This window comes from Siphateles boraxobius, unplaced genomic scaffold (assembly GCF_051911475.1).
Source record: "Siphateles boraxobius isolate OS27281-9 unplaced genomic scaffold, OSU_SipBor_1 13, whole genome shotgun sequence".
In the NCBI taxonomy this organism is placed as follows: Eukaryota; Metazoa; Chordata; class Actinopteri; order Cypriniformes; family Leuciscidae; genus Siphateles; species Siphateles boraxobius.
Window position 1 is genome coordinate 22551176 of NW_027508733.1, and position 14281 is coordinate 22565456.

Here is a 14281-nt window from a genome sequence, read left to right on the forward strand (position 1 = left end):
ATTATTAAAATAATTTCTTGAATCATTTTTCTTGCACTTACGACTTTCATATAATTCCTGAAGTTTGCACTTTTTCCTAGTAACTACAACAATTTTATTAAGCATGTTAATAAACAATGTTAAAGAATAATCAGCAAGCTGCAAATGAGGCCATGCAAAATTTATTGAATGCAAAGAACATGTTATTTGAACAATATGACAGCACAGCGCCTGAAAGAAAATAAAAGAGAGAGACGTGCTGGAGAGATCAGAGAACACACACTGTACAGTTTTCTATCGTGCTCATTTACAGTTAAATAACCCCCGTGTGTGGCCCGAAATGGCCAAATAATAATTCCATTCCCAGTAGTACCTTTCTAACGGATTAAAGATGGCGTCCTAACAGGCTACTTTGAATTCAAGGCTGTGCGCATTATTTCCATTGCAAACACAAGACATGTCACTCGAACTACTCAGTAGATGTTTGTATGTGAGAACAGGTGTGCATGTTTATATTTCAAGAGTCAAGCACCAAAAATAATGACAATTTTTACAATTCCTACTCAAACAAAAGGAAGGCTGTTGTTTTTCAGTCAGGCAACAAAAGCCTCTACCCGTATACAGCCAAATTTTGCTTTAAGATGATTGAAGATACGGTCACATTTAGCTATCATTGTTCGACAAATTTCCTTTGTTGGAATTGTGTCATTTCAATAGGTATTTGCGTGATTGGTAATATCGCACAGATGCCCCCATGCAGAGATGCTCACGCAAATTCGCCGCTTTGACCAACAGAAAGCTGCTTAGTTTGAAAGCGACACCTTTGTGAGAAGTGCTTCATGCATCACTACTCTATTAAAAATAGACAGAGAAATTTTGCCCGAGAAATTTGACAGAATTTCACATTAGCAAATTTTTACAGAGATTTCGCTATTATGATCGCACCATACGGGGGAATCCTAACAGACTGAGATTCATAACATTTTAAAATGCCACACAGACTCCAGGCGTACAAAATGTGGCATGTTTTGGCCTCTTCAACAAGTCAAAAAATTAAATTGTATTATTTTAAATAATTTACCATTCAAATGATTTAGCCCTCAGCCACAAAACATGGAAATGTCTCCAACAATCAAGTACAATTTCATTTGGTAAACTACTTTTAATCATTCTGCGTGATCAGATCAGTTTCTTTCAGATCAGTCATCACAAGCATACATAACAGTACAAAAGTATTTTGAAAATGGTTATTACTCCAGCATATCTTAATCCATGGAAATATCGTTTAAACAATTCAATCCACCGTAATTGCCTGATTTTTTAATCGCACCGACTATAAAAAAATGTATACAACAGTAAGGTTTTGGATTTTAACCCCTAGCCTTTTATGAAATATAAATATTGATTAAATTGATCATTATGCTGAACATTTCCTTCAGTCGGTCACCCCCCCACCCCCAAATATATATATATATAAAAAAGCAAATACACCTACAGGAACCAAATGAAATGAATTCACAATCCTGCTGTGAATCAATGCAATCAGATAATGTTGAAAAACCCATCAAAAGTGGGTTCGGCCTGCAAACAATACCACTCACTGCACATTAGCACACTGGTTAATGAATACTAGATATGACAAGATTCCCTTGCAGTACTAACTGTAATAAATCACAAGCTACGCATGTGAGAACCTTTCCCAAAGCAGCCGTACAATCATATCAGGACAGTCGTAAAAATAAATCAAATAAAAACAAGATTAAAATATAGACAAAAAAAGGCCACACGTCAACATATGTGCGAGATTTCTGTACAAACTAAGAACATTCAGTGCTTTAGTGTACCAAATTAAAATAACAGGTCATCCTTGACAACTTTTCATTATTTTGGCACATTTAAATAAAACGACACGTACACGGTGCAGTAAAACAGCTTGAATCAGAAAGTCTTAGGTGTTAGACACATGAGTTTGATCCATTTGCCACCCCGTAAAGTTTTACATTCCAGTTGTGCATAATTTTCGCAAACTTGTGTGTCCGAACTGACAGAAATGTGTAAAAAGTGTTGTAGGATTCGAATATGTACAAACAAGTGCATTGAGATTGTGTCCATCCGACGTGGAGAGACACTAGGACTTTACGGCCGCTACTTTCTTCGGTGTTCCTGGTTTTTTGGTCTGCCACAGGTGGCTGTGGATCGTGATGGCGTCGACACTTGCAGACATGGTCTTGGCTGGAATTTGGCTGAACTGCTTCCTGTCCGAGTTGTACTTGTAGAGGCCGTCGATCATCTTGCGTGAGATAGTTTTAGGACCGATGCCGGCCAACTTGTTGATTTCATCCATCTCGGGGCAGTATGTGTAGAGAGAGCGAAACTGGCAGCCAGAATCCCGGAACAGGATCAGGAAGTTGTTGGCCCCTGATTTCTCCATTTCCTTGAGAAAACAAATAAATATAATGAATAAAAATTTAAATATAATATAAATGTAATGAAAATTAACAGACATGCTTACCTCCAAAATCTTGTTTTTCTGTCCCTCATTGACTTTGCCAGCCAAACAGCAATGTGCCAAAGCATTCTGAATGATATGCTTATTTGACTTTGCGCTGGGCTCTTTATATAATTTAGGACCTGCAGCAAAGATATGGAGGGTGTATTATGTAATGTCATAGTTTAATATAATATAAGTTATTGTACCATCTGAGTCTGCTGTTGACCCTCCAGTCCTCTAGATGGAGCAATCACCCGAAGTTCTGAGCATTTTTTATACAAAGTGTAAGTGGCTGCATCCGAAATCGCATTCTATATACTAGGCGAAAAACAGTATGTGACAAAGTATATCAGAATTTATAGTACACATAAAAGAGAAAGAGAGTTGGGAAAAGGTACCCAGATGACCTACTACTTCCGGTGGGATTCTGAAGTGTGCGTACGATGGACACTACAATCCCATGAGGCCACGAGAGAGGATTTGTGAATGGCAGTGAAGTGACGCAACTGACGCTGGTAGGTCACATGATAATGACAACATGGCAAATGTAGTACGTCCAGATTACATTCATACGATACACATTCATACTATATAGAACATACTTTTTTAGTGGTTGTGAAGTAATTACTTATTCAAAAGAAGTACCTCCTCAAAAGAATATGCGATTTCGGATGCAGCCCAAATGTTTGGTCATTTAGAAAAGCTTAGATGTTGAGATTAATGCTCAGAACTATTATACAGACCATAGCTCCCTCTGGTGGACTGGAGGTGGAGCTGCAGCTTTAGTATTTTAACCTGTATATTCCGTGTTGGATGTCAGTGAGGATGTGGTGGAACCATTCTCCCAGTCTTTCTCTCCGTTACGACTGCTGGAGCGAGTCGGCGACAGGCAACCGTCTGCTGAATCAGGCCTACTGGGATGACATGATAAACTGAGTCCTGCAAACTGCAACTCTGATAGGGACAATGCTGATACACCTACTAACAACTCCTGCTCTCATGCAAAATCAGGCAGTGAGGTCTTAGTAACTGAATTAAAGTGTTTTTACCTCATGTATTTATTTATATTTCATTGTTATAAGTATCAAATGAAACAACAAACATAAAAATACTTTTAAGGTGACGTATTTCAGAAAGCAACCGAATATTAAATGTACATTAAGACCATTAACATGTATTATTTTTAAATAACATTACTGAAGCCTCTGTGGTAAATAAGTCTCTTACAAAAGTGTGGTGCAGATCTTTATTGTAGTGTTTTTGCAGGGTCAGTGCCATTCAATGCCAGTGTGAGGCTTAGTGACTTTAAATCAATGCTTGTTTAATAATGACAAAATAAAAATAAAAAGCTGTGATAGGTGAACTATAATTGCAGGGCTGCCAACTCTCACGCTCTCACGCCACACCCCCTATTTCTCACGCTGAAGTGTCAACCCGGTCGGTAAAATGCCCGAAAGATGAGTTTATATCTAATCTATATATCTACCTGTTGAGCCACTCGTGATCGACTAGTTATACTGCAAATTTGTTAAAATATCCCGTAATCTATCTAGAGCGAGCGTGCATGCGAGACAGATATTGTGCTTCAAACCGCGCGTGTGCACTGCAGAGACGTAAGCGAGCGAGAGACCTTGCTGCGTGTGCAGACCCCCCCCCCCCCCCCCCCCCCCACCTTGAGTAGTCTCACAGCAGGCTAAACTCGAAAGTTGGCAGCTCTGTAATAGCCATCTTTATTGTTCAAAGACTGGGGATCATTCCTTGTGTTTCTGCCAAGCTCATAGCAAAACAGGATGTTCTTGATCAGAAGATGAATGCATAAAGTCTTATCCAACCAAGACTGACCTTCTATTTCTCACACGAGCAGAGCTCAAAAAGAAGAAAAGACTGCCAGATGCTAAGCTATAGCTTCTAAGAAGCAAGAACATTCAAGAATACGAAGGGAAAATACAGAGAATTCAAAGGATTCTGGGTTAGTATTGTGCAATAAAGGAAACAAGGAAATAAACATTTTCTCATTCTGTTGCTTAAAGCGCCTCTTACCTGGGTGTTTTCTTATCCGAGCTCACACTGTCATTATCTCCAAGAGATGCCAGAGACAGGCTGGACACTGAAAAAACACGAGGTCGTGAACCTGGATGCAACAGAAAACGGGACAGGACCCACAGTTACACAAGACAACAGCAAGCCCGCCAAACTTTGTGTTACCCTCATAACAGTACAGCTCTCTGTAATGATGTTGCTAAATGGCCTCTCCAACTCCTTCAAACCGTCTAAAGAAAAAGAGTTTATATATATTGTATTCATGAAGGAGCTGTAACATTTACTTTAAATCTGTTTTGTACAGTAGGATGTGTCCAAATAATTGGTACAAAATAATTTGAAAGAATGCTTAAATCACTCAACCACTTCAGTTCAACCACTTAGTTACATTAGTTAGGAAATGATTAAATTGGTTAGAAAAGATAATTAGAGCAAGTGTTATAGTACTTGTTAGAAGAGGGATGCAGTGAGCTGGACAGAGAAAGGCTGAGAGTAGCACAAAGCATTCAGTGCTGGGCTTCGCCAGTAGGGGGCGCTCGCCCTTTACCTGCCGTGGCCCTGACAGGAGTCCTTGGGGACTCCATCACATCTCTGTGGATGGACTTGGGCCTTGGTTTCCTCTGCTTGGCCCCCGCAGGCCGTGGTTTGACAAGTGTGTCCATGTCCTCCATAAGTTTCAGCTGTTTTCTCCTCAGGTACTCCTGCTTGATAAATTGCCGCCGGGCTTTGTCTTCTTCCTTCTTCGTGCGGTCTTCCTCTGCTTTCAGCCTATGGAAAGAGACAGATATTTGATTTAAGAATCAGCAGGAGAAGTTTAGTCTTGGTGATTGACAGATGGACTGGCTGTTACCTGGCCTCCTCTTTCTTTTGCTCAAGCTCTACCTCCAGCTGTTGTTTCCTCTGCTGGCTCTCCCGTTCTCTTCTCAGCCTTTTCTCCAGAAGTGCGGCTCGTTTCACGGCCATGCTGTCCTCTCCTTTCATGTCATCCTGAAAAAATAAACACATTGTCAAGACTCTCTGTTAATATCTTTTTTGATGTTCAGGTTTTTCCAAGTATCTGAAGGCAGTATACTGATGTTGATATGACCAGTCTGAATAAACCAGATATACGCTACACTGCTCAGACTCCCTGCAGAATTCTATCATCATAAAATAAATGATTTATTTCCCTCCGTTTCTTGACCTAGATCCAACAGCTGCGTTTTCCAGTGATCTGTCCCAAGCTAACCTCCTTCTCCGACTGTACACACTAAGAACATTTCAGATATTAGTCACACCACAGCATTTTCCCAAACTAAAGCTATGGTAATATGGCATTTCGGGTACTAACTATGGCGTTTAACAGCTAAAACAACACAATTTTTTAAAGTTTCTTTATAAAATGTGACTGGTGTTTGCCACCACAATGCTTAAGTCTTCTGGATAGTTGTTAAGGCAGTGTTAGCTGGTTAATAAGGTGTTCTGTATTGTTTCAGCCCATTGTTAGGTGGTTGCTTACTGGTCCAGGACATATCCTACCCCAAAGTCTAGAAAAGCAATATCCTCAACAAACATAATTTGAAGTATCGCTCATGTTTTTTTTTTTTAGCCCAAATGGTGTTGGACAAGATATGCACTTAAGTTTAAAACTTTAACTCACGTTCTAATCCCTAACAGTAAGCAACAGTAATAGTGACGTTCACCACTAAGTATTCACAACATGTGTTACTGGAGGATTTCAATTTCAAGCTTTCTTTATCTACAGGATCCTGACATTTAAATCTACCTTGAAGAAGAATCCACGGCACATTTTCTGCTCATCGTCCTGATTCTCCCCTGAAGTCTCATTTTCACCTTCCATTTCTAATGCCTGTCCATCCAGGGGCTTGAGAACAGACAGTGGAACCTCAATCAAATTTTTGTTGGTCTGATGGGCAATGTCAAATGGCTCAGTGGGAGTGACAATAACGGTCTCCATTACGATCTGCGACAAGACTTCTGACACACTAGATTCCATTGCTGGTTTAAACTCATCTGTTGACTTCTTCAGATTTTCCCTTTCTTCTCTTGGTTTGTTCTCCTTTTTGCTCTCCCCTCCCTTATCTTCTGGCTCTTTAGCACTGAAGTCAGTTTCTTTGGTTGGGGACGTGTTAGTACCATAAGAACATTCAATAGACAAGGAGTCAAGGCCTTGTTCAATGTCCTTGTCTGTGGTTTCAACTCCTGATGGTGGTTTCTTCACACTTCCCAAATAAGTAAACGAGCAGGACATGGACTGAGAAGGGGAGAACCTTCTGAGGCGTGGGATGCTGTCCACTGACTGTGGAACGTTTAAGACTCGGTTGAAGGGAGTGATCTTTAGCTCATTGGGTCTCGGTGTCCTTGGCGTCTTGGAATGGAAAGAAGCGGACTTCCTCTTAAGGTTTGTAGGGGAACGGTGTGTAGCTCTAGGGGAATCTGCGGGTGAGGGAGACCCAGAAGAGCGTGCCCCACTCCCTCTGAGCTCCCGTACCTGCTTTTGTGGCGAAGGTTGAGGTGGTAACACAACCCATGCCTGTTGCTCTCGCATCTGCATAATTACCTCCTGCTGATGAGCCAGTCGCTGCATCTCAGTCTGCAAGAAGCTCAGGGACGAATTGAGCTTATCAATGGAGCGCGTATATTCCATCAGGTCCACCTCACATGTGCCATCCTCACCCGCAGACTTCAGTGGAGACTTGTCAGGTTGGGGTGTCTCCGATGGCGTCTTACTTCCCTCTGAGCTGGGAGTGTTCTCCTGAGATGGTGAGGTGCCATCTACTCCTTTCCTCTTCACAACTGTGAGGAAAGCACTGCGTCCCATCTTTTGACGGTGTCGGGTAAAGGCCGCCTCCACTTTCTTCTTCTGGGCTTCAATGGCCCGACGCTTCTCCTCAAGTCTCATGCGCAGTTGCACCATTTCTGCAGCCATGGTCTGGGCTGGGTCCTTGGATGGCTGATGTGCAGGGCTGATATCAGGCGAAGGGGCCCAGGAGACAGAGTGAGGAATCCCGAGATCTGAACCATCTGGTGTTGTGCCTTGGGAAGCACCACCTTTGGCCTCCCCATTTGGATTCAGTTTACGGAATTTCTGCTCAGCAAAGCTGGTCATCTTAATCCCAGGTGTAAAAGCAGGGGTTGGGATACTTCCGGCAGGGGATTTAGCGCTAAGGCTGCTGGGACATGGGCTAGTAGAGCCTTGGCTATGGCAAGCTTTTGCCTCAAAGTCTTGATCTGTGTCAAGCTCCATGCTGACAGTACAATCCCTAAGCGATGAGTCCTCATCTAATGTCTCTTGGATGTCCTCCGTCCGCACATGGATACCGGTGTCTACTTCAGTGGTGGATGAGCTAGCAACCCCTTTGAATGATTCTGAAACTGAGTCTAGCTCGCCATCCTTTACTTTGGGGTTCGGGTCACTTTTACTCTGCAGGTGAAGAAAGAAGCCTTCATCGGCCGCATGGGCCCTGGGGCTCGGTGATTGCTTCTCTGAGTTGTGGATGATCTCAAGGGCCTCTTCGATGCTAGGCGGCCCTGAGCCATTTAGACGGCTGCTATGATTTCCTGACTGGCTGTCAGGACAGCCTTCCTCCTCAATGCCCATGTTCTTGCCATTGATAGGCTGAAAGGACAGGTTTCTCTTGATGCCCCTTGTTCCGTGGGGCATCTTGAAACCAAAACCTTCAGTGCTGGCAGACCGAGTCATTCCTCGGCCATTAGGTGTTTGATTGGTGCACTCTTTATCAAATGGGATTTCAAAGGACACACCCTGAGCAGCAGACCTGCAGAAAGAAGACAGGATAATATCCAATAACATGTAGTTTTACACTCTATGGCTAAAAGTCTCAATAATGAGATGAAATTGCACATACTTTTTCTCCTTGGGCCAAGTACCCATGAAGCTGTCCACAAATGACATTGATGTTGATCGCCTGATCTCACCTGTATAGCACACATATATAACTTATAAAGCACTGGGTACATTCAGTACTTATATTTTGTCATAAAACACTTTTTTAGACTTCTGAACTTTACCGGAGCCTGAAGTCTGTGGTTGAGGTCGGAGGGGGAGGCTTAAACATAAAATTAAAAAAAAAATACAAATATCAATGTAATTTTACATTTGATTTTCTATATCTACAAACAAAGTAAAAAGCATGAAGGGGAATTTTTCCATTAAAGATATTTTTTTGTATACCTTGGTCTGTCTGGACTAGGAGGTCTTTCCATGAAACTTCGCTTTGTGACTTTTGAGATGGGCACAGACGGCAGATTTTTCAGTGAAGGGGCAGGTGCTATAAATCACATGAAAAATGTGTCAGTATACAAATGTAATATGACAAATACAAATATGTAATATTTATGTGAAAAACATTGTTATAAGATTAGCTTACCTTCAGTGTCCAACACCTGAGGTTCAACAAATGGTGGCTTAACAACCTCAAACCACCAGAAGAGCTCAGCCATGAACACAAGATAGTTATTCTGGTAAAAAATAAACAACAATAGCTTTATTTTTTCTTATATATATAATAACAAGGAGAACTTTGCAAGGTTTCCCTTAAAATAATACGCTTGTATAAAACTAGTACATGCAATATTCCTCCTCTCCCACAAGATGTCTCTGCATTTCTCTAAATCCTATTAGTTCATGAACAGAAACCACCTGGAGACAAGAACGTCCTTTTCCCTTAAATTTAATTGTATAGCTTATATATGAGGAATGTTAAGGAATTAGATATGTATGGTATATATAAAGCTTTATTGTTGCTTGGTCTAATAACACAATATTTTTGTGTTATGACCAACATCTTTACGCCAAGACTATAGAATTCATGACCTTGAATTCATCGAGGGTACCTGACATGATGAAAAATGCCTCTGATACTATTCCCACTCAGCAGAAATTGTACCTAGCAGTTAAAAGCACAGGGTAACAGCAGCAATTATCCGAGGCAACTCCCAGAAGACATTACCTCAGCATTTTAATTGACTTTCAACAAAGAGTCCTTGCTCTCTTTATAGGCTTGAGTAGCACTAAACCACATCTATTCCACATAACCAAATAATTAAAGCATTTATCCATCATATAATCCAAGGCATCATTTGTTAACTGCCTTTAATAATATAATAAAATGAATGTCACTTGCTAGCAAATTAACAAAAACAACGCCACCCATTGTCAAATTATTCAAATATCCTCTATAGTGAAATTGATATATTCTCTCATACACAACCTCATTGATTTTATGCATTGCCATGAAACATCATCTACCAGCACTATTGGCAATAACTAAATAAATAAATAAAGGGGTCCACTGGTAACATTTGTATGAAGAGGTTGAAAGAGCCGGAGCAGGCGCGTGTCAGTACCCAGATGGTATTTGGCACACGTGTCCTCTCCCCAATCTGCCTGTCTACCTACTTATTCACACATAAAGTGTGAACATATTATTAGAAGGCTTATATATTGTTTTAGGGGACGTAAATGTTGCTTTCAATTAGGGAGGCCGAGTTAAAGTGTTAATTTAGTACAATTAATTATTAAAAAATAATATGTAAAAACCTGAATAATGCTTCCTGACACAAATATAATAATAACGGAATAATAACAGAATGGCAAAAGAATGGAACAGAATCTTTAGTGCAGTCAATCAATTATAAATGGTAATACTAATAATATTATTTTTTAAATTAAAATATTTAATTAGAAATTATATATATATATATATATATATATATATATATATATATATATATATATATATAAACTTTTTACTCTTCGGTTGAGAGGATAAAGAAATTAATGAGATCTGGTCACAATACATTCCAGATTCAAACCGGCATCTTCTGCAGGAGCACTACATGAAGCACACGTGCAAACTGCACTGAAAATTTAAATAAAACGAAGCAGCTGGGATTAGAGTACTGACAGAAACTGGGTCAAGGTTACAGCTCAGTGACCTGCTCTCAATTCCACACACCTCTCTGAGATTCAGCTCTGAAGTCTGGCACTGTATCAGACGCTAATCTTGTCAGTTTAAACAAAAAACCAGGTGGGACTTTGATTCCAGTAGCTTTGCTCTTTGTTTAGGAGTTTCTAACCTCTTTAGTAAGTGTGGCGAGGTTTACAAATCCAAATGACTGCCTTACCATAAATCGCCAAACTACATCTCATCATTCTCTTTCAATACCCACTGAAACCAACCGTTTCATCTTATGGATTTCAATACTACTGGCAGAAAAATCATAAATTTTTAATGCAAAAAGAACCAAAGGCCATGACAGTATCCATGACTGAAAATCTTGGCTGCAGATGTTCTTTCTATCCAGTCTAGAGTCCAGACCAGAGAGGACCAAGATCAAAGACATGACAACATCACATTCGGAAAGAAAAAACTGGTCTTCCCTTCCATCTGATCTCACCGAGAAAGTCTAGGGAATCTGTTTTATAACTGACAGATTAGTCTGAAGGTAAAAATCTCCAGTTTGATGTATGTAGCTTGCAACACAAGTTTTTTCTATAAGATCTTAGAGGATGAAAATCTCATAGAAAAGTACATTATAAAAGCAAAAAAATGTTCTAGGCTTCTCTGGCTTAGCAAAGATGCCACAATGGCTTATCAAACAAACCATTCTTCCAATTAGAGATCCACCAATGTATCAGCCAATAATCGGTATAGGTTAAAGCAATTATTTTCACTAATTAGCTGTTTAAAAACAGCCGATGAGAAGGGCCGATTATATCCTGTCAATCAAAAGGGGGCAGAAAAATGTGTTCAGACTGCAACTCATACGGTGTATGAAGAAAATATCTCTTGTGTTGAATTTAGGGCAAGTTAACGCGGCATTTACAGTAAAAAAAAAGCCAGGTTTGCCAGGTCTGCATGTTTCCCTTACACTAAACATTATTTGTAGCCCACCTCCTATCCAATGATCACAAAGAGCTTTGTGCTTTGTTACTTCTGATAATAAACAAAGCCTCAGCTTTCAAATTCTGTCCATTTTATCACGATATTCAAATAATAAATGGTGTTTTGTCTTTCTTAAATGGGACATGACAGATCGGGGAGTCTTTTCTTCTACATCAATATAGCTCGAAAAAACATGCATGAACATCATAAGGTATGTTGAGAGACAGTACAACTTACTGAAATAAATCATGTCTCATGTAATCGCTCAAAGACGTAAAAAAAAAAAACGCTTGTAAACAATGTGTGACTTAATGTTGCATTTATCTCAGAAAAGTTATCAGTTATGTTTACAGTTCATTAGCTAGCTATATAAAAACACTAGAGAGGAGCTTATTTACTGCTAATGATATGTATGCTTGAATAAATTTGTCATGAAGATAAGTGTTTATAACTACCTTATGTGCAAATGAGTTGTTTAAAAACATGTATTGGTACATCTCTACTTCCTATATTTAAATATCTGCTGGTTATTTTTGAATTTTGAATGTGATTTTGTTGCTCTTTCAGTCAATAGCACTAGTCTTTAGAGAATCTGCTTCCATTGGGAGGCTGGTTTAAGCACCAGCGTTTAAAGGCACACCTTATGCTTTTGGCTTTTTAACAGGAATAAAGCCAACTCCCACGGGCGGCACTTGGGCTATTGCTGAAAAGGCTCAAAATAACAGCATCCCACCAATCACATATGTTGTGGCCTAAGAAATTTAACAAACCTGGACCTGCAGTTGTAACATATCAACCAGTGAAATTTGAAGGCAATGAACTTGGGAAACTAATGGTTCTACAATGGCGACATGGTGTAAAACGCTCCCTAACTGAAACCAAATGTGGATGTTAGTTGTCTCTGAAGACTTACTTTGATGGAAGAATGAGCGTATAGCATGTCCTCCAGATTGAAGTGGCAGCAGTGGTTCAAATGCTCCCTGCAGAAGTCCTGGATGAGCTGAAGGTTGTACAAACTGTCTGCCAGTGACATGGTTTCCTTCAGGAAAATGTCTGTAAATCAAAGACGATTTAAAGTGCCACACTAACCAGGCACTACTCAATGAGAAAGATCATCTGCCCTATTTGTCAGATTCTCCAAGGGCTCATCCAATCACAGAGAAGCCCATTAATCATGGAGTCTAAATGACAGTCATGTGATTCAGCCTTTGGAGATAAATCTAATTGCATCCATCATTTGATTTCACAGCTTGGTGGAGAAACAGTTCTAGTCCTCTTCATCACTGTGATTAGATTAACATTAAATTCAAGATGATTAAAGTCACAAAAAAGTTCAGGATTTCTAAATGAGTAGTTGTAGACTATTGTATTCACTACTTCAAAGTCCAGTGAAACTTGCAAAATGGCTGAAATCGATTTACAGCATGTTAAAAACAACATTCAAATCACTTTAGTAATGTGACATTTTACAGTGAAACTTAAATATTTAGTGGTAAATAATGCCTACATAAAGAATAAACAGAATATAAATAGAATAAATGCCAAATAGAAAATTGTAATCCAGATAAAACATTGTGAAAAATATAAACATAATATAATCCTATACTATAAATAATATTTTATATAAAAAACAACAACAACAACAACAACATATTATTAACACATGTAGTATTATTACATTTATATTTTTCATTTAAGCTAAATTTAAGCATTTGTCTGGGCTCCAACAACTAAAAATATATAATATTTTAAAAATTTTAAGGAAAAAATTATATAATGATAATAATATATTTATAGTAATACTATAATGTTTTATTTCATAATATAAAAATAATACATTTGACTATTACATAATGCATTATATTTCAATTATAATATTGTATTAAAAATGTATATAATATTATGCTTATACTAATGCTATGTTTTTTATTTTATAATATAAAACATTAAAATAATACACTATATTATTGTATTTTTTGATGCAATGGTAGGAAAAATATTTGTGTATCGTATAATACTTAAAAAAAATTGTGAAAAAACTTTTTCTACAAATATATAATCCATTCCCATTTACATTTTTATGATATGCAATTAAACCCGAATTGTACATATCTGGTGCATACTTACTGTGTATAATAGACTATGTAAATTTAATAAGAAAGGAAATAGGGTTAATTTTATATATTAATAACTGAAATTATTAGTTTTCTATATATCCTAGTCATTTGTTAACAACAATTATTCATTACTTCAATAAATTAATTGTTTCTTCCTTAAATTAATACACAGTTAAATAAATACATTGTTAGCTAACTGCGTGATTTGTTTATGTACATTTCTGAAATATATAACTTGGACACAGTTACCTCAGATAACAGATCACTCTAAATTGTAATGTAGACACATGCATTTTTTGTAAAGCTGCTTTGAAACGATATGTGTAAGAGCAATATTTCATATTTCAAAATGTATATTTTTATAATGTAAATTTGATACAATCATTATTTATGTTAATTAGTAATTTCCTGTTGAATATACTTCTTTGCTTTATATTTGTTCTTTCCGCGCATGTGCAGTAACGTCCATTTTGTAACACATGTAAAAAAGTTTGAAGCTCATGCAATAAGTGCAGATGCTCGTTGGGAGAACACAAAGCTTTTGACCGTTTATTATAGCATAAATTGCCTTATAAATATAGTATCTCTTCAAACAAGTTGTTGAGAAGACATCGCTGCACAAGAGGATTATGCTGTATGTAAGAAACGTGATTCTTTGTTGATTTGAAAGAATAAACAGTGATTAACAAACTATATGGATTTCGAGAGTGAGTACAAGGCGAGAAGATACGCGTCAAAACTTG

General features: G+C 38.3%; 1 protein-coding gene across 4 annotated transcripts in view; it reads right to left on the bottom strand.

The window, feature by feature from the left end:
* Window positions 1-145: 145 nt before the first annotated feature.
* camsap2a (calmodulin regulated spectrin-associated protein family, member 2a) overlaps window positions 146-14281 on the bottom strand; it is a 45300-nt gene continuing 31164 nt past the window's right edge. For 2 of the 4 annotated variants that reach the window (XM_077226600.1, XM_077226597.1), the window contains 12 exons: window positions 12335-12474; window positions 8902-8992; window positions 8706-8802; window positions 8543-8580; window positions 8380-8449; window positions 6276-8289; window positions 5361-5497; window positions 5058-5278; window positions 4511-4577; window positions 3266-3384; window positions 2492-2610; window positions 146-2413 (listed from right to left, as the gene is read on the bottom strand). In XM_077226600.1, the coding sequence (XP_077082715.1) occupies window positions 2108-2413; window positions 2492-2610; window positions 3266-3384; window positions 4511-4577; window positions 5058-5278; window positions 5361-5497; window positions 6276-8289; window positions 8380-8449; window positions 8543-8580; window positions 8706-8802; window positions 8902-8992; window positions 12335-12474 (3419 nt within the window). In that variant the 3' untranslated portion in view covers window positions 146-2107. Of the gene's footprint in view, window positions 2414-2491; window positions 2611-3265; window positions 3385-4510; window positions 4602-5057; window positions 5279-5360; window positions 5498-6275; window positions 8290-8379; window positions 8450-8542; window positions 8581-8705; window positions 8803-8901; window positions 8993-12334; window positions 12475-14281 lie in introns of all 4 variants that reach the window. The other 2 variants (XM_077226599.1, XM_077226596.1) reach the window with 1 other exon arrangement.